The sequence below is a fragment of the Apium graveolens genome, chromosome 11 (genome assembly GCF_009905375.1).
Source record: "Apium graveolens cultivar Ventura chromosome 11, ASM990537v1, whole genome shotgun sequence".
In the NCBI taxonomy this organism is placed as follows: Eukaryota; Viridiplantae; Streptophyta; class Magnoliopsida; order Apiales; family Apiaceae; genus Apium; species Apium graveolens.
Window position 1 is genome coordinate 32,448,799 of NC_133657.1, and position 19,449 is coordinate 32,468,247.

At 39.2% G+C, this 19,449-nt stretch overlaps 1 protein-coding gene across 1 annotated transcript in view; it reads right to left on the reverse strand.

The window, feature by feature from the left end:
- LOC141695439 (uncharacterized) overlaps positions 1-18,587 on the reverse strand; it is a 32,344-nt gene extending 13,757 nt beyond the window's left edge. The window contains exons 1-2 of the mRNA XM_074499684.1: positions 18,201-18,587; positions 17,329-17,706 (exon numbers count right to left, since the gene is read on the reverse strand). Of these exons, the coding sequence (XP_074355785.1) occupies positions 17,329-17,706; positions 18,201-18,287 (465 nt within the window). The 5' untranslated portion in view covers positions 18,288-18,587. The remainder of the gene's footprint in view (positions 1-17,328; positions 17,707-18,200) is intronic.
- Positions 18,588-19,449: the final 862 nt, after the last annotated feature.

Genomic DNA, 19,449 nt, shown 5'->3' on the forward strand with positions numbered 1-19,449 from the left:
CTGCCTAGTACACTTTACATAATTGTTTCATACTCCAATTAGTCATTTAAGGGCCTGAACCAAGGTTTCAAAGTAAGGCGAGGGGTAATGGTTCGGTCGCGAAATGCCGTTACTTAAAACGGTCGTTTCTCCTAAACCGTACATCGGATTCAAACGAACCACATATCAAAATGAAGCTTGAAACATAACATATCTAAGCATGGAAGTGGTTAGTTTATAGAAGTGGGTGTTCGGGTCCAACAGTTAATCACAAAACAGTTTATAGAAAATCGGGCATTACGACGACTATAACCTAACGATTTCCAAAGTTTAAACTATACCAAATCATCACCAATTCAACAAAAATCCAACATCCATCAACATCAAACTAAACCCATTCATCTAAGCACCATTATCATCCAAACAAACCAAACTTAAAACTAAGGGTTCAAAAATTTATACCTTCCTTGGAGAGTGGGTAGTCACTAACAAGTCTCTAGGAACCTTGATCTATGCTTAATCAACCTTAAGCTTTCGTGAAAATCAAGAAAATCAAAGTAAGTTACTATTCACTACTATTCATCATCATCTTTGATGAGTGGATTAGCTATGCAAACCATGGAATCTTGATCTTAAACTCATGGTATAACTAAGTTATGAAATATAGGATCCAAGGAAACAAACCTTGTAATTTTCCATGGCCTAGAACTTGAGTTTTGAAAATCTATTTCTTCATTTCTTGAAAAGGCCGAATGGAAGAAGAAAGAAATGGGGGAGAGATTTTGCTTGCTTGTCTTGCCTTGATATTTGTGCAAAGAATGCATGGTTGTGGTTAATTATTGGCTAAATATCTTGTTTTCACTTGCTTATGTCATTGATTGCCTCACTACTTTGCCACATGTCTTATTCTTGTGGTGTGATGATGTCACCTTGCTTCTAACCACATGTTTTAGCTTATCTTAGAAGCTTCCTTCTCATGTTACTTGTATGTGCTTTCCCCTTGGACGTTTATTTGTTTTACAGTTCGCTTAACTCTCGTTCTCGTTGATCGTTTGAGGGATCATATCCGGGATCTTATTACTTGGGCTTCCCTAACCCTCTCTTAATATTTTATAGTCCTTTAATGATTCTTGCTTATAATCCTTGAATTTAAATGCTTTTAATCATGTTACCTTGTACTCAATTATTTCGGTATCTGGTGGATTTTCGGGAAAAATCAAAGTGTTCGAATTTGGATTCTGACGATCTTTACATACACTCATATACATTATGGAGTACTAATAAGATCTCAGAATATCAATAAAAAAATTCCTACATAGTGTGGCATGAGAAATTTCCTTAATCAGCATAATCACTATTCATAGGTTATTACAGTCTCCCCTCCTTAAAAGGATTCCGTCCTAGAATCAGATAGAAAATGAATAGGGATACTCTCTTAGCATTGCACTTTCTAACTCTCAAGTAAATTTTCCCACATTGTGGTTCTACCATCAATCTGACTAGTTTGATAACCCTTCTCCTAAGCACTTGTTCCTTTTCAATCTATAACCCTTCCTGGTTGCTCCATATAGGTTACGTCTGGTTACATGTCTATGCGCTCATATGCCCCTATTTGTCTGGCATCCGAATTACACTTCCTTAACATTGATACGTGGAACACGTTATGAACTTGCTACATGTTCAGAGGTAGGGCTAGCTCATATGCTAACTTCCCAATACGTCTTAATATATCCAAGGGTCCAACAATTTGTGGGCTTAGCTTTCCTTTCTTTCCGAACCTCATCCATCCTTTCCAAGGCTTTCCAAGGGAATACCTTTAACAACAAAAGGTCCCCTACTTCATACTCTTTGTCCTTTCGTTGTCAAATCAGCATACTTCTTATGTCCATCTTGGGCTACTACTAGCCGTCCTCTGATTACATCTATTATATCCTTGGTCCTTTGGAGTACTGAAGGTCCGAGCATCTTGCGCTCTACAACTTCATCCTAACATAAGGGAGATCGACATTGTCTTCCTTCAAGGATCTCATAAGGCGATATCTCGATACTGACCTACGATGTATTATTGTAAGAAAACTCAATCTGCGTTAAGTGATCATTCCAAATTCTTTCAAGTCTATTGCACAAAATCTCATCATAGCTTCTAGCAGTATAGCTTTTGGTTCTCAATACCCATTCTTTTCCAGTTCGTAATCGCTACTATCTTCCGTTCCTAATATTATACTGGTTATACTTTTGCTCGTTAGCGTTCTATAACCTTTTACTACATGCGTCAACCTTAGTGTCACGAATGTGTTTCCATTCCGAATACCACCATACTCATACTACTCCTTTCTAGCTGCTTCTATCTTCGAAAGCTTGATCCATCATATAGAAGTAAAGGAATTTGTTGAGAGATCACTATGATCATGAACACTTGTTCTATTGCATAGTTAGTACAGAAGGTGGCCAGCCTTTAGTACTTGACACGCAATTAAACAACATGTGGTATCCTACTAGGCTTCTATCACACAGATAGATAGTCATTCGGCAATACCTCCCCTTCTGGAAGGGTTGTTCTTCTCAGCTTATATGAAATGAAAAGAAGAGAAAAGAACGAATTGAAGAGAATTGTATTTGAAAAAAAAAATACTGCCACAAATATCTGGCTTGGAATCTACCTCTGAACTATAGAGGTTTGTCATAGGAGAACAAAACATATGTATCTATATCAATATCCAGTATTATCGCATCGTATTTCACATGCTTAAATATTTTTACTATTCCGTCCATCATTCTATGGACCCATGCTCTTCCTCGAGCTTATACACAATCACCTTTGAAACTCCCTCGACATCGAAAATCGAATCTGGGATCTCATTCTAGACATCATCGTTACTAGAATTCTATGCTTGCACCGCAACCTTCCTCGTATAGTAATACGACTCTCTATTGATAAGAAGGAATAAGTATTCAATAGGTAGATAATCTACTTAATTAGTCTATCAATGATAACTTATACACCACCACGACCCGATTAGTGGTACTCAATCTCAACATCCATTCCAATACAACTCTCACGGTTGTAAGTAATCGGCTCATTACTCGTAGAATCTTTCCTGCATTACTATGGTCCACCGTTGACCTACTGTAATCATTCATTTTCCATGAAGTCTTAATATCTAACCATACAAAGTCCATAGCTATCGTATCCAATTCTTCTAAGGAGGCAACATGATCACCGTTCATGATTCATGAAGAACACTCCTGAACTTGGCGTACATATGACTTGAAGCAGATAAAATTGCAGAAGAGTTTCAATAAAAGCAACGATAGCAGGTTAATACCATTATTAACCATATGTCTTTATTAGGAGACATGAAGCTCAAAGGTTCATTTAGTCCTTTCGTAACATGGTCCTGGTTTATCTCAAGATAGAACCTTCTAAGATAGATAGCCCGCTCATGGCGATTACACGAATTAAACCTTTACCAAACTACTATTACGGTTGGGTATTGCACAGTCATCAGAAGGAATGTCAATCTTCCAAACCATAATACAACCTTCACGGCTTCAACCATTATCACTATATTCCTCTGGCACGAGCGCCTATGATTGTCCTCTTACACTTAAAGTGTCGGCCACCTCTTTGGCCTTTCCTGATAGTAAAATTTCCTTACAATCAATGTCTTTTAAATGATCTTCAACTAAATTTTCTACCTCATTTCCAATAACTGCTTGCGTGAAAATGCTCTTCCTTATGCTTTGGTGAAAAAAAAATCACCATTTTTCCATAAGTTATTGCCTCGGTCTTTTAGAGGTTAACATTGTCACAACTGACTCCCGATCATACTTAGGACGTCTCTTATCTTGGGTCCTACATGTTTTCACCAATCTCGACCTTCATTGGGTCGATCTATACTTTCTTATGGTTCAACACGTGCCCACCTGGCATTATTATAATTATGTCATATTTCCTTTATCAAAATTTCTATTCTTGAGAACTTTGAATATTACCTTTCTCCTTATAAGACCTCTAAGGTTATCCTTCAATCGTTCCTCCTGTATTCCCTAGATACAGGACATATCAAAATACCATTTACTAATACTAGAACCATTGTCTATATACTTCTGAAAAATTTCTCCACTGATCCTCAAAGGTTGTTGTTACCTTAATCCTTTCCAATTCATACTGTCAAAACTCATACTGTCCCTAATAAGGGCGAAATTCCAACCTTTATGCATTCCCCTAGGATTCATCTCAAGATATCGAAGTTATATCCTTAATTCCACCTTTAAAAAGGTACTTGCATCCTTCCATGGATAAATCAAGTCATATATCCTTGATAGATTATCTTATTCAATCATTCCCACCTCGATAGTCTATACCAATTTCACAATAGCATCCTTATTCAAACTGAGGTCAACCCATATGGCCTTCAAAAGATAACAATGTTTACCCGCTTTTCTTTCCTAATTTGGTAATGACAACAGGGATATTCTGGAAGATATTGGTCGTGTTCAACGTGAACTTCTTCTTAATAATTCCTCATTTACTTTTGTTGTTTATCTCAACAGTCATCTCAATGTTGGGATATCTTTCATACCGGGCGTCTCCCTTTCTGGGTATCATGCTACCAGTCTTACACTTCACATTCTTGAAGGTCACTTCCTTCATCCAATTTTCCTAATTTCTTACTTTCTTGTCTCCTCAGTCTATCCGTGTCTCATTATTTATCCTTCGAACTATCTCAAGGTTTCCTCAAATCCTCCCAACTTACAGGGGATACAATATATGTATCTCTTATGCCTTCAACCATCAACTTTAACTTATGGTGAATCACCCTTATCCTGATGAATACATACTTTTCTATTTCTATTGCTACGAGTCTCTAGGGTTTCCTCATACCCAACTCCCTTATCATTCCTCAAACTCTATTGTCTTTATTTTCCTTTCCACTTCAGTTTCTTTTTATTTTCCTTTCTCTTACAATCATTTCATGAACCCACTAATCATTGACTTCAAACATCACATCGTTATGGGATTCTTGTCATCAGAACGAATCTTGACAACTTTTACAACTTAGCTTCATATTTCATCATACTCGTCCGCCTTTGTTCTGGCTCTAAAGCTTTTACACTATCTCCATAACCTTGGGAATTACTTTCCCGAAAACAATTGACTGAACTTTAATCAGTTTATTCTAACCTCTGGCTCCGTGCCTTTCTTGGTCTTTCACCAGCGGGTGGCCCCTCTCTTAGGAGGGTAAGTGACAAAAATAGTCTTTTGTGATTCGTCCATCATTTAGAATCTCAAATGATTCCTATATTTCCTTTAGCCAGGCTCTTACCTCGACTGGGTCAGCTTGTTCCTTGGAACTCTAAGAGCTTAGCGACTTAAAGGTCCTGAAAGAATTTCTCGCCGCATTGTTTCCTCAGGGTGGTGGTTGGGGATAATAGTCTAAGTTCTGTTTAGGCAGGTCCATGAATTGCCCAATAGGAGTACCATCCTGATTCTCCATATCTTGTTCAACTTCTGTTTTCTCAGTATGAAATGTTCCAACCTTCTCCCATAATCAGGGTTATCTTATACGTTAAAAATCCTTGTTTTCCACTTCATTATGTTATGGGTTCCTTCTATCTTGATGTCGACCTCCCTGACTATCACATTCATGGTTTGCTCTAAATCTTATTCCTCAAACTAGCTTTCATCTAAGATCTCATCTTTAAGTTCTTGAACATTTGGAACCCAAATTATGTAGGAATACCTCATTATTCCCTTATCATCTTTCTCGGTATAAATCTCTTATCTATTTGTTGGCTCTCTGCCTTCATTCATCACTTTTTCTGGCACAATATGTTCTTTTCCAATAATTCGGACGGTATTGCAATCTCAAACAGCTTTTCGGTACCGGCTCCGGTTACCTTCACTTCTATTTTCATTTTCTCAAAATCTCTTATAAACTCTCCCAAAGACATTATCATCTTGAGTCTCTCCTTTTTACTAAGGGCATCAGCCACCACATTGGCTTTCCCCGAATGATAACGAATCTCCCAATCATAATTTTTGATTAGCTCTAACCGCCTCCTCTGGCGTATGTTGAGCTCTTTCTATGTAAAAATGTACTAGAGCTCCTATGGTTTGTGAATCTCGCAATTCTCTCCATACAAGTAGTGCCTCAAATCTTTAGGGCAAAACTATTGCCACGAGCCCAAGCTCATGGGTGGGGATATCGAATTTTATATTCTCTTAATTGTCTTGATGTGTACGCGATTACCTTGCTGTGTTGTATAAGAAGCACCCTAATTCCTCATGCGAAGCGTCACTACACTTCACAAAATCTCATTTTCCATCCGGCAACGCCAACATATGGGACGTCACCAACCTTTGCTTCAGTTCTTAAAAGTTGTTCTCATATTTCTCTGTCCATTCGAACTTCTCAATCTTACGAGTAAACAGCGTTAAAGGGGCTACTATGTTTACAAACTTGAAAGAACCTCCAGTAGTGACCGTCCAATCCTACCTCTGGAAGTTTCCCTAACCATGGTCATCAATTCCTCAGTGGTCCTTTATTCATTCTTGTCAGGATCCTCTACGGGATCCTACCTAGCAATAATCCCTTCTAGGACAACATCCTCAACTGCTACATCCTCAATATGAACATCATCCGGTCCTGCGATAGGACGCTCTATCAGATCCACAATCCGATCTCCAATTAGTAATAAAACATCATCGCGCTGTCGCTTCTATACCTCAGGGTTCGGAGTCCCGCTACCATATACGATAACGAACTACGCTTCTATCACGATATTTATAAGGGTTCCCATAAGGGTTTTAACTGTCAGTACTACGTTAGGTAGTCCGACTATGAACTTGGCAAGAGTTCTTATTTTCTTAGTGAACTTATTATCTTAACGTCACGTCATCTCTGAGGTTTATAACGCTTAGCTCTGATACCATTTCTGTAACACCCCCAAATCCGGGGTCGGGGATTCGGGTTATCACGAGTTCCATTTCCCTTATCAATACTTAATCTTAACAGTCAACCAACTACTGCGTACTGTGACCCCACAATATACTCACACACACCACAAGTTATAGTCTCAGAGATGAATACCAAAAATAACACAAGTCATTTTATTCCACAATTATAAACCATTTCACCTTAAAAAGGGTTTCTGAATAATTTACATATTCCTTGACATTATTACAATTCATAAATATACATAAGTCTGGTACATCAAAAGTTGAAAACCTAGCCTATTGGTAGTTCCTACCTCAGCTACAGTGGCATCAACGCCTACAGAAAACTACGGAACGTTTCCTAACCGCTCACGAATTGAGAGTTTGATCCTGTTCATCTTGTCTATCTGTTGTTATGTGATGAAAGAAGAAAGCAAGGGTGAGCAACAAGCCCACCAAAATAATATGTATAATGATTTACAATATGTGAGCATTCTCATAGTACTCATGAAAGTCTTGGTCAAAAAGAAATGAACCAAGTTTGATATCTTAACGCGACCAAGTCGCAAAATATTCAGTATGTATGTATATATATACTTTTCAAAATCTTTGAAATCCTCTTCCATGCATAATATACACAGAGTTCCCGTTTATAACTGTATAAAAATATCGTTGCAAGGTGATCTCATATATCTAACCCTGTCTCAACGTTTTTGTGAAAATCTTTGTCATGCATAAGATAATCATTTACTAGATATAAGTTGAAAAGATGAAGTTATAAGATACTCCCATATACTTATATATTTTCCGAATACTACTTGAACTACCACCGTTCAAGTTATAATTAGTTTCAAAAGTTCATCACACAGATGAGACTACAAGATAAGACTTGAATAAATTCAATCTTTGAAATATTATTGTAACACCCCCAGATCCGGGGTCGGGGATCCGGGTTGTCACGGTCTTTCTTTCCACAATATCACTTCACTTAATTAATAATAAATAACCTCATGCTGTGACCCCACACGAACACACACCACAACCCGTTATAGTCTCAGAGATGAAATTGAAATAAGTACAAGTCTTTGAATCCACAATTTAAAATTATTACAACCCAAAATGATTACTTGATAATTTACAGTTAATTGCCATTATCTGCCACAAGTTATAATTATACATAATTTGATTCTCAAAAGTAGATGGTCTAAACTACAATGGATCTACCTCTGCAGCTATAGCAGCTACAACATCAGCGGGAAGACGCGGGACGCTTCCCACGCGCTTGCGCTGGGTCTGCTGGAGTCTGGCCATCTCTCCTAACTGTTGTTGTGTGATGAAGAAATAAAGCAAGAGTGAGCCTTACAGCTCGCAAGATAATATGTATAATGATAACAATAATATAAGTATCTAAATGGATACTTGATAGCATCTCTATCATACGTAAGATAATTACTTACTAGATATAAGTAAAAACAAGGAATGAAGTTACCAATACTTCACCACACTTATATCTTATATAAAGCTACTTGAACTGCCACCGTTCAAAGTATTATAGGTTTTAAGAAAACATCCCATAGATGAGACCACAAGTTAAGACTTGAATAGATTCAATCTTTGAAAGATTATTGAATGAAAAGTTATGAGATACTTTATTTAGTCCCGGTATATATATATCCACATATATATATCCCTTTAAACATTTCCTGAAACCTCTGTTATGTAAAGTATGAACAGAGTTTGAAACATCCAATGAATTTTGGAAAGGAAAAGAATTTTGGCATAAACCCGATATCTCGCTGATCAGGCAAAGATACCAATAAGTAACCTTTTCTACTGTAGATGGATGAATTCCTCACCGGTCATCACCCTGACCGCATTAGGACCTTGCGCTCGACCGTACCCCGGCCCCTCACGCGTTGATGTACTGCCACCCAGCCACTTACACAATAATAGACCGTACCCCGGCCTGTCGCTTATGCCGACTCAATGAGATGGGCTTACTTCCCGAACGTTGGGCAAGTAATCAATTCATTTACCAAATCTGCAACCTCGTTGCGAATATAAAATACACCACAGAGCCGGATTCCCCAGGTTTTGAGCGAGTATTTAAATCCCCTTTAAAAAGGAAGATCTTAAATATAAAAATGAGTTTTGGGATCCGCTCTGACTTTTAAAAATCATTTTGAAGACTCGAAAACACTTTAAAGAGTGTTTGGAGTAAGGCTGATTTAATGAAGTAAATCAGTCCCCAGAATATTAGAAAATATCTGAATATTATTAATTAAATAATATTCCCATAAAGAATAGTCTTTATAAAAATAATTGAAGTAGAAGTATTAAAATTTATACTTGAAACGAGTATTAAATAACCAAAGATATACTTATATGAAAGTATTATCTTTATTTGAATAATCGAAAATAAGTTTGATTATTGACATCTTATTCTTTAATAAAATAAAGAATATATCTCAGCAAATAATCGGAGTCATAGATCCTCAAATGAATATTCAAATAATATTCAATAAATAAAATAAGCTGAGTCATAATACCTCGAATGAATATTATAAATAATATTCATTAAATAAAATAAAGGAGTCATACATCCTCAAATGAATATTCAAATAATATTCAATAAATAATATAAAAGAGTCATAAGCCCTCGAATAAAATTCGAAATAATATTCAATAATAAAATAAAGTTTAAAGTTATCGAATAAACCTTATTCGATTAATAGTTTTGAAAACTATGACCATATATATGTATATATATATAAATATATATATATATATATATCCATATCCATATATATACAAAATCTACTCGGGATCCTCGACTCCCGGTTTTAGAAAATATTTTCACCTTTGGGTCCCTATACTAAGGGTATATGCAAGATACCGCTATCCTCTAGCATAGGTATTATCAACTGAATCAACAAATATATATTTCAAGAATATGAAACAGGCATGCATATATACCATATCACATGCTACAATATATCGCAAGAATTTGCTAAATAACCAACATGCATCTATCGCAAGATAATGCATATACAAGTGTATTCATCACAACAACAATATAACGGATAGAATACTTGCCTGAGCGACTTGGGGGTGAGAAAGGCTCGGGACGAGTCTGATAACCTATAAACAACAAGTAAGTTGGAATTAAACCAAAATCACTTGTAAATCTATGATTTAACTAACTTAGACTCTAATGCTAGTTTTGCGCTCACCGATTCGCTTAAGTCACTCGGGTACCCTCGGCTCCACCATTTTTAATAATTTAACCTTTACGAGTTTTAAAGCGATTCCTTCGCGAATGACTTACCAACTGCCTAACACACTTACCATAAATGTTTCATACATTAATTCACCCTTTTTGGTCTTTAACCTACATTCCAAAGTAAGGCAAGGGAAAAAGTTTCGTCCGCGAAACGCCGTTACTTGAAACGGTCGTTTCTCCTAAACCGTAAATCGGAATCGGACGAACTACATATCAAAACGAAGCTCGTAACATGAGCTATCTAAACATGGAAGTGGTCACAATCTAGCAGGGGGTTCTCGGGTCCTAATGCTATGCACAAAAACAGTCCAAAGAAAATCGGACGTTACGACGGCTATGTTTACGTGATTTCCAAATTTTAACCCATTCACAAACAACCCAAATCAACCTCAAATCCAACATACAACCATCCTCCATCCTTATCACATCATAACCACCCCAACCAATTCAATTTAACCATTCATACTTATGCTTAAACTTTACTTTAATCATTCTTAAGTTCTTTTAAATCAAAACCACAATAATTACCATTCCATTCACTACCATACCAAATCTCAAACTCTAAATCATAACAACAAGTTACAATATCAACCCACTACTCAAAATCACCTTATAATATATATGAACCTAGGGTTTGGAAATGGTATACCTTCCTTGAAGTGGTGGGTGGAGCTAGGAAGCCTTAAGAAGCTTTGAGAAGCCTTAGGAAAGCTTGGATCTTCAAGAAAAACAAGAAAAAGTTCAAGTTAAAAACTTGAAAACACTATTCATTGTCTTCTTCCTTGATTAAATGAAGAAGTTAGAGAAAGAATTAATGGCTTAAACTCATGATATAGCCATAACTAAGCATAAAGATGATTAGGGAATTTTCTTACCAATTTAGGATGCTTGGATCTTGATTTTTGAAAAATCTAGCCTTTAAAAGTGTAAAAAGCCGAGAGCTAATATGAAGAACAAATGCCTTGGTTGTTTTTGATTTTTGATGAAATGATTTTGCTAGCTTGGTTGGCTTGATTTGTATTTGATTTAGCAAATTACTACCTTGCCCTTGAATTTGTGTGGTCCTTATTCAACCACACCTCCTTCCTTCCCATGTCATGCTTACCTCATCCTCATGATGTCATCCTTCCTTCCTTGTCTTCTTTCTATTGGTTGGATGACATCATTCCCATTAATCCCTTTGATTAACTTCCTAATCGTTTGCCTAATGACTGCTGATCTGTTATACGGTTCGCTTAACTTTCGTTCTCGTTTATCGTTTGAAGGATCATACCCGGGATCTTATTACTTAGGTTCCCTTAACCTTTCTCAATACATTATATTCCTTTTTATGATCCTTTATCATAATCCTTTAATTTAAATCCTTTTTATCCTGTTACCTTATACTCAATTCTCTCCGTATCTTGTGGATTTCCGGGAAAAACCAAAGTGTTCGGAATTGGATTCTGACGATATTTACATACACTTATATACTTCATAGAGTACTAATAATATCCCAGAATATCCATAACAGAACCCCTACATAGTGTGGCGTGAAAAGTTTTCTCATTCAGCTAAAACACTATTCACAAGGGTTACAAAAAGTTAAAAAATTTTGGGGTTATTACAGTCTCCCCTCCTTAAAAGGATTCCGTCCCGGAATCAAACAGAAAACAAATGGGGGTACTTTTCTAGCATTGTGCTCTCTAGTTCCCAAGTTGATTCTTCCACATTATGATTCTGCCATAGTACTCTGACTAGCTTGATCACTTTGTTCCGAAGCACCTGCTCCTTCTTATCCATAATCCTTACTGGCTTCTCCACGTAAGTTAGATCTGGCTGCATATCCACCTGCTCGTACTCCACTATGTGCCTGGCATCCCGATGATACCTCCTTAGCATTGACACATGGAACACATTATGAACTTGTTGCAAATTAGGGGGTAGGGCTAGCTCGTAAGCTAACTTTCCAATCCGTCTTAATATCTCGAAAGGTCCAATGTATCTTGGGCTTAGTTTTCCTTTCTTTCCGAACCTCATTAATCCCTTCCAAGGGGATACTTTCAACAGTACTAAGTCCCCTACTTCATATTCCTTGTCCTTTCGGGCTAGGTCTGCATATTTCTTCTGTCTGTCTTGGGCTGCTACAAGTCGCCCTCTGATAAGATCCACTATATCTTTGGTCCTTTGGACCACTTCGGGTCCGAGCATCTTCCGCTCTCCTACTTCATCCCAGTATAAGGGAGATCGACACCTTCTTCCGTACAAGGCCTCATAAGGCGGCATTCCGATGCTAGCATGAAAGCTATTGTTATAAGAAAACTCGATCAACGGCAGGTGATCATCCCAACTTCCTTTAAGGTCTATTGCACAGACTCTCAACATATCCTCTAATGTCTGGATGGTCCTTTCACTCTGTCCATCCGTTTGGGGATGGTACGCGGTACTCATATTTAACTTGGTCCCCGCACATTCCTGAAAGCTCCTCCAAAATCTGGAGTTGAACCTTGGGTCTCGGTCTGAGACAATGGACGCTGGGACTCCATGTCGCGTTACTATTTCCTTAAGGTAAATGTCCACCAGTCTATCGACTGTGTATCTCTCATTGATAGGAATGAAATGAGCTGACTTTGTCAGTCGGTCTATAATTACCCAAATGGCGTCGTGATTGGCTTTCGTCCTTGGCAAGCCTACAACAAAATCCATCGCTATCTGTTCCCATTTCCATTCGGGAATCTCCAGGGGTCGCAAAAGTCCACTGGGTCTCTGGTGCTCTGCCTTTACTCTTTGGCAAGTCAAACACTTGTTTACCCATTCTGCTACGTCCCTCTTCATGTTGGGCCACCAGTAATATTCCTTCAAATCCCTATACATCTTGGTGCTTCCCGGGTGAATGGAATACCTTGAACTATGGCTTTCATCCAAAATCTCATCTTTAAGTTCTTGAACATTCGGAACCCAAATTCGGTAGGAATACCTCATTATCCCTTTATCATCTTTCTCAGTATGGATCTCCTCTCCAGTCATTGACTTTCTGTCTTCATTCATTATTTTCTCTTGGCACAATCTGATCTTTTCCAATAATTCTGGCTGCATTGAGATCTCAAAAAGCTTTTCAGTTCCGGTTCCGGTTACCTTTACCTCTATTTCCATTTTCTCAAAATCCCTTATCAACTCTTCCGAGGTCGTTATCATTCTGAGTCTTTCCTTTCTACTAAGGGCATCAGCCACCACATTGGCTTTCCCTGGATGATAGAGAATCTCACAATCATAGTCCTTGATTAGTTCTAACCATCTCCTCTGGCGCATGTTGAGCTCTTTCTGCGTAAATATGTACTTGAGGCTCTTATGGTCTGTGAAAATCTCGCACTTCTCTCCATACAAGTAGTGCCTCCAAATTTTTAAAGCAAATACTATTGCTGCGAGCTCAAGGTCATGAGTAGGATATCTAACCTCGTATTCCTTCAATTGTCTCGACGCATACGCAATAACTTTACCGTGCTGCATAAGCACACACCCTAATCCTTTGTGCGACGCGTCACTATATATCACAAAATCTCCTTTTCCATCCGGCAATGCCAATACCGGAGCCGTTATCAACCTTTTCTTTAATTCCTGAAAACTGTTCTCGCATTTCTCCGTCCATTCAAACTTCTCTGTCTTACGAGTAAGTCGTGTCAAAGGGGCTGCGATCTTCGCAAAGTCCTGTACAAATCTACGATAGTAGCCGGCCAATCCTATGAAACTCCTTACCTCTGTGGGTGTGGTTGGCCTTTCCCAATTTGAGACCGCCTCTATCTTGGAGGGGTCGACCAATACTCCTTCTTTATTGATCACATGTCCTAAAAACTGTACTTCATTCCGCCAGAATTCACACTTCGAGAATTTGGCATATAACTGCTCCTCTCTGAGTATTCCTAGAGCTATCCTCAAATGCTCTGCATGTTCTGCCTCAGTCCTTGAGTAGATCAAAATATCATCGATAAAAACTATCACACACTTGTCCAAGTACTTCTTAAATACTCTATTCATTAAATCCATGAAAGCCGCTGGGGCGTTGGTTAGTCCAAAGGACATTACCAAGAACTCATAATGCCCATACCTGGTACGAAACGCTGTCTTGGAAATATCTTCAGGTTTAATCTTTAGTTGGTGATATCCAGTTCTCAGGTCGATCTTGGAAAAATAAACAACATCCTTTAGCTGGTCGAACAGATCGTCTATTCTAGGTAATGGGTACCTGTTCTTTATGGTTAGCTTGTTCAACTCTCGATAGTCTATGCACAACCTCATGCTCCCATCTTTCTTTTTAACAAATAAAACTGGTGCTCCCCACGGAGACACACTGGGTCTTATCATACCCTTATCCAAGAGTTCCTGCAATTGGATAGCTAATTCCTTCATTTCTAACGGGGCTAACCGGTAAGGTGCTTTTGAAACTGGCGCCGTCCCTGGGGCCAACTCAATAGCAAATTCAATCACTCTATCGGGTGGTAATCCCGGAAGGTCTTGGGGGAATACATCTTCAAATTCGTTGACTACTGGAATATCTTGTAAGCTGGGCACCTCCTTCTGTGTGTCCACCACATAGGCTAGGTAGGCCTCACTTCCTTTTCGTAGCATCCTTTTGGCCTGAGCCACGGTCAAAAATTTCTGCGTCTGCCTCTTTCCTCTAAATATAACTTCTTTCTTCCCGGGGATATTTAACTTAACTTTCTTCCCTTTACAGTCTATCTGAGCATCGTTGCTAGATAGCCAGTCCATCCCCAAAATCACATCAAACTCCCCTAATTTAAAAGGAATCAGATCAACACTGAAAGATTGCTCCCCTATGCCTATCTCACAGGCGGGGTGAATCTGGTTAACAGGAATAATTTCATGATTGGCTATTTCTACTTGTAAGGGTTCTATCAAGGGTTTAGCCTTAAGTCTTAACTTACGCGCAAAGTCCTTTGATATAAAAGATTTAGTTGCTCCCGAATCAAATAAAACATTTGCACTGACTGAATTTAGAGAAAGGGTACCTGCTATCACATCTGAATCTTTCATAGCATCCTGGACTGTCATGTTGAAAGTCCTCGCAGTAGGTGGCTTATTAGAAGCAGCCCTGCTTGCTCCCGAAGCTGCTGGTTTGTTCATTGGGCATTCCTTCTTCCAATGACCCGAGCGTCCACACTGATGACAATTGGTGGGTGGAACGACGGCAGGGGTTAATGATGGGCACTTATTTGAATAGTGGCCCTCCCGACCGCACTTAAAACAGGTTACTGGCCTTCCTTTACACTCCCCAGTGTGATTCCTTCCACATATGTTACAGGCTGGCAATGGGGGTCGAGATTGGTTGGGATAGGACATTCTTGACTTCCGGCCGCCCTGGCTCACACTCACACTCATTGGCCGCTTAAACCCAGTGTTCCTTCCTGGTAGGGACACTGCTCCTCGATTAAATCTAGTTGGGAAGCTCCTTCCTGCGGAACCTCCACCCATGCTCATACTTTTCCTCTTTATTCCTTTCTCCTCTCTTTCCTTCTGCATCTGTTCACTTCCAACTTCTACAATCGTTGCCTTTTGCACCAGAGTGGCATAGTCCGTAAGCTCAAGGATTGCCACCCTATTCTGAATCCATGGTTTCAGTCCCTGCTGAAACCTCCTAGCTTTCTTTTCCTCGGTGCTTACAAACTCCGGCACAAACCTTGATAATTCAGTAAATTTCGCTTCGTACTCTGCTACAGACAAGTTATTCTGCTTTAGCTCCAAGAACTTGAGCTCCATCTGGTTTTCCATAAACCTCGGGAAATACTTCCCCAGAAACAACTGACTAAATCTCTCCCAGGTTATTATAGCATCTGTCTCCATGTTTTTCTTGGCCTCCCACCAGTAGTTAGCTTCTCCTTTCAGAAGGTAGGTAGCAAATACAGTTTTCTGTGCCTCATCGATACTCAAAATCTCAAAAGATTTCTCCATTTCCTTTAACCATGCCCTTGCCTCAACTGGGTCGGCTGATCCGTGGAACTCAGGGGGCTTAAGGGACTTAAAAGCCCTGAAAGAGTTTGCCACTGCATTGTTACTTCCTTGAGGGGGTGGGTTGGGTTGACGTTCCAAATTCTGTCTTAGGAGTTGCATGAACTGGCTCATAGGATCCATGCCTGGGTTTGGTACTGGTTGCTCAACCTCGGTTTCTCCTTCTTCCGCCTCTATCTCAAATCCCTCAACATCATATGTTTCCTCTTCTTCTTCATACAGGGAGTCATCCTGTTCCACATAATCCTCATCTTCCTCTTCACTGTGTTCTTGGTTTCTATTGTCCTGATTATGGCTTCCCTGGTCCTCAGACCCAGGGTTCGCCCTAGTTCCAATCTTTCTTGGCGGCATGATTCTGATAATAATAAAAACAATTATTGGGAAAAATTCAACGTTAGGTCACAATCATATACAACATTGTGCCTTGCACAGCTCTTATAATGGGGAGAACGTATATCGCAATTCTATTATTTTAAGAAAGTTCTAATACGAAGTGCAGTAATAATAATAATAAAACAGTGATCCCGTCACTATGGAACTGAACTGAAAGGAAACAAATATATACATAATGCGAAAATACATAGTTTGATCTGGTCAAAAGTACAACAGTGCTACAGTCATCTGTCCCAAAAGTGATACACAAGAGTCTATCTGTCTAGTCAGAAAAAGGGATGCTATATACAAGTCAACTATCCCGGAAAATTGGCTCTTACTAAGGCCTCGGCTAACTAGACAACTAGACTATTCCATCATCAATCCTGAATCACACACCGGAACGGGTCAGCTCCCAAACCCTTTCCATCGCACGACGGAAGATATAGTCGGCCTGCCGCCTGGAGATCCTACCATGCCTGTCCCCCTGGAGAGATCTGAGTCTCGCTCGGGACGTGAGCTCTATCCCCGTAAGCTCCCTCCTCAAGGATCGGGGTATAGAAGCCCTGGTCTCATAAGCTCGGGTACGCCTACCCGCCCTCTCTGCATCCAACTCCCTCCTGGCCTCATCCAGTCGGGCCTCGGCAACAGCCACTCGGGTCCTCAAAACATCCTGAACATATCCATGAGCTAACGAAGACTGTCTCTGGGCAGGGTCAAGAGGTGGTGAATCCGGAGCCGCTGAGGGTGCCTCCTCGGTCTGCCTAGGCTCGGAAGTATGGGTCTCTGAGCTGTCATCATCAGGAATCCAAGATAGTGGTGGAGGGGTAGGGGCTCTGACCACCGGAAGTGTGGGTAAAGGGATACCAGCATACACTACCATAGATCCAACACGCTCCTCAGCTACTGGGACCTCATCCGGGTCCTCCTCATCTGGAATAGCAATAACCTCTGTCTCTGACTCCTCTGAGGGGTCCTCCTCATCTGAAACAGCAATGACCTCCGTCTCAGGCTCCTCTGGGGGGTCCTCCTCATCCTCCTCCATCTCAGGCTCCTCCTGATCCTCAACATCTAGCAATGCCTCATCATGCTCACGCTCGAACATCTCGGGGTCCTCCATCTCAGGCGCCTACACATTAAACGAGCTAAGTTACTATCATGATACTTATAAGGGTTCCCATAAGGGTTTTAACTGTCAGCACTACTTTAAGTAGTCCGACCATGAACTTGGCAAGAGTTCTTATTATCTTTGTGAGTTTGTTATTATATCGTCGCATCATCTCTGAGGTTTATAACGCTTAGCTCTGATACCATTCCTGTAACACCCCCAGATCCGGGGTCGGGGATCCGGGTTGTCACGGTCTTTCTTTCCACAATATCACTTCACTTAATTAATAATAAATAACCTCATGCTGTGACCCCACACGAACACACACCACAACCCGTTATAGTCTCAGAGATGAAATTGAAATAAGTACAAGTCTTTGAATCCACAATTTAAAATTATTACAACCCAAAATGATTACTTGATAATTTACAGTTAATTGCCATTATCTGCCACAAGTTATAATTATACATAATTTGATTCTCAAAAGTAGATGGTCTAAACTACAATGGATCTACCTCTGCAGCTATAGCAGCTACAACATCAGCGGGAAGACGCGGGACGCTTCCCACGCGCTTGCGCTGGGTCTGCTGGAGTCTGGCCATCTCTCCTAACTGTTGTTGTGTGATGAAGAAATAAAGCAAGAGTGAGCCTTACAGCTCGCAAGATAATATGTATAATGATAACAATAATATAAGTATCTAAATGGATACTTGATAGCATCTCTATCATACGTAAGATAATTACTTACTAGATATAAGTAAAAACAAGGAATGAAGTTACCAATACTTCACCACACTTATATCTTATATAAAGCTACTTGAACTGCCACCGTTCAAAGTATTATAGGTTTTAAGAAAACATCCCATAGATGAGACCACAAGTTAAGACTTGAATAGATTCAATCTTTGAAAGATTATTGAATGAAAAGTTATGAGATACTTTATTTAGTCCCGGTATATATATATCCACATATATATATCCCTTTAAACATTTCCTGAAACCTCTGTTATGTAAAGTATGAACAGAGTTTGAAACATCCAATGAATTTTGGAAAGGAAAAGAATTTTGGCATAAACCCGATATCTCGCTGATCAGGCAAAGATACCAATAAGTAACCTTTTCTACTGTAGATGGATGAATTCCTCACCGGTCATCACCCTGGCCGCATTAGGACCTTGCGCTCGACCGTACCCCGGCCCCTCACGCGTTGATGGACTGCCACCCAGCCACTTACACAATAATAGACCGTACCCCGGCCTGTCGCTTATGCCGACTCAATGAGATGGGCTTACTTCCCGAACGTTGGGCAAGTAATCAATTCATTTACCAAATCTGCAACCTCGTTGCGAATATAAAATACACCACAGAGCCGGATTCCCCAGGTTTTGAGCGAGTATTTAAATCCCCTTTAAAAAGGAAGATCTTAAATATAAAAATGAGTTTTGGGATCCGCTCTGACTTTTAAAAATCATTTTGAAGACTCGAAAACACTTTAAAGAGTGTTTGGAGTAAGGCTGATTTAATGAAGGAAATCAGTCCCCAGAATATTAGAAAATATCTGAATATTATTAATTAAATAATATTCCCATAAAGAATAGTCTTTATAAAAATAATTGAAGTAGAAGTATTAAAATTTATACTTGAAACGAGTATTAAATAACCAAAGATATACTTATATGAAAGTATTATCTTTATTTGAATAATCGAAAATAAGTTTGATTATTGACATCTTATTCTTTAATAAAATAAAGAATATATCTCAGC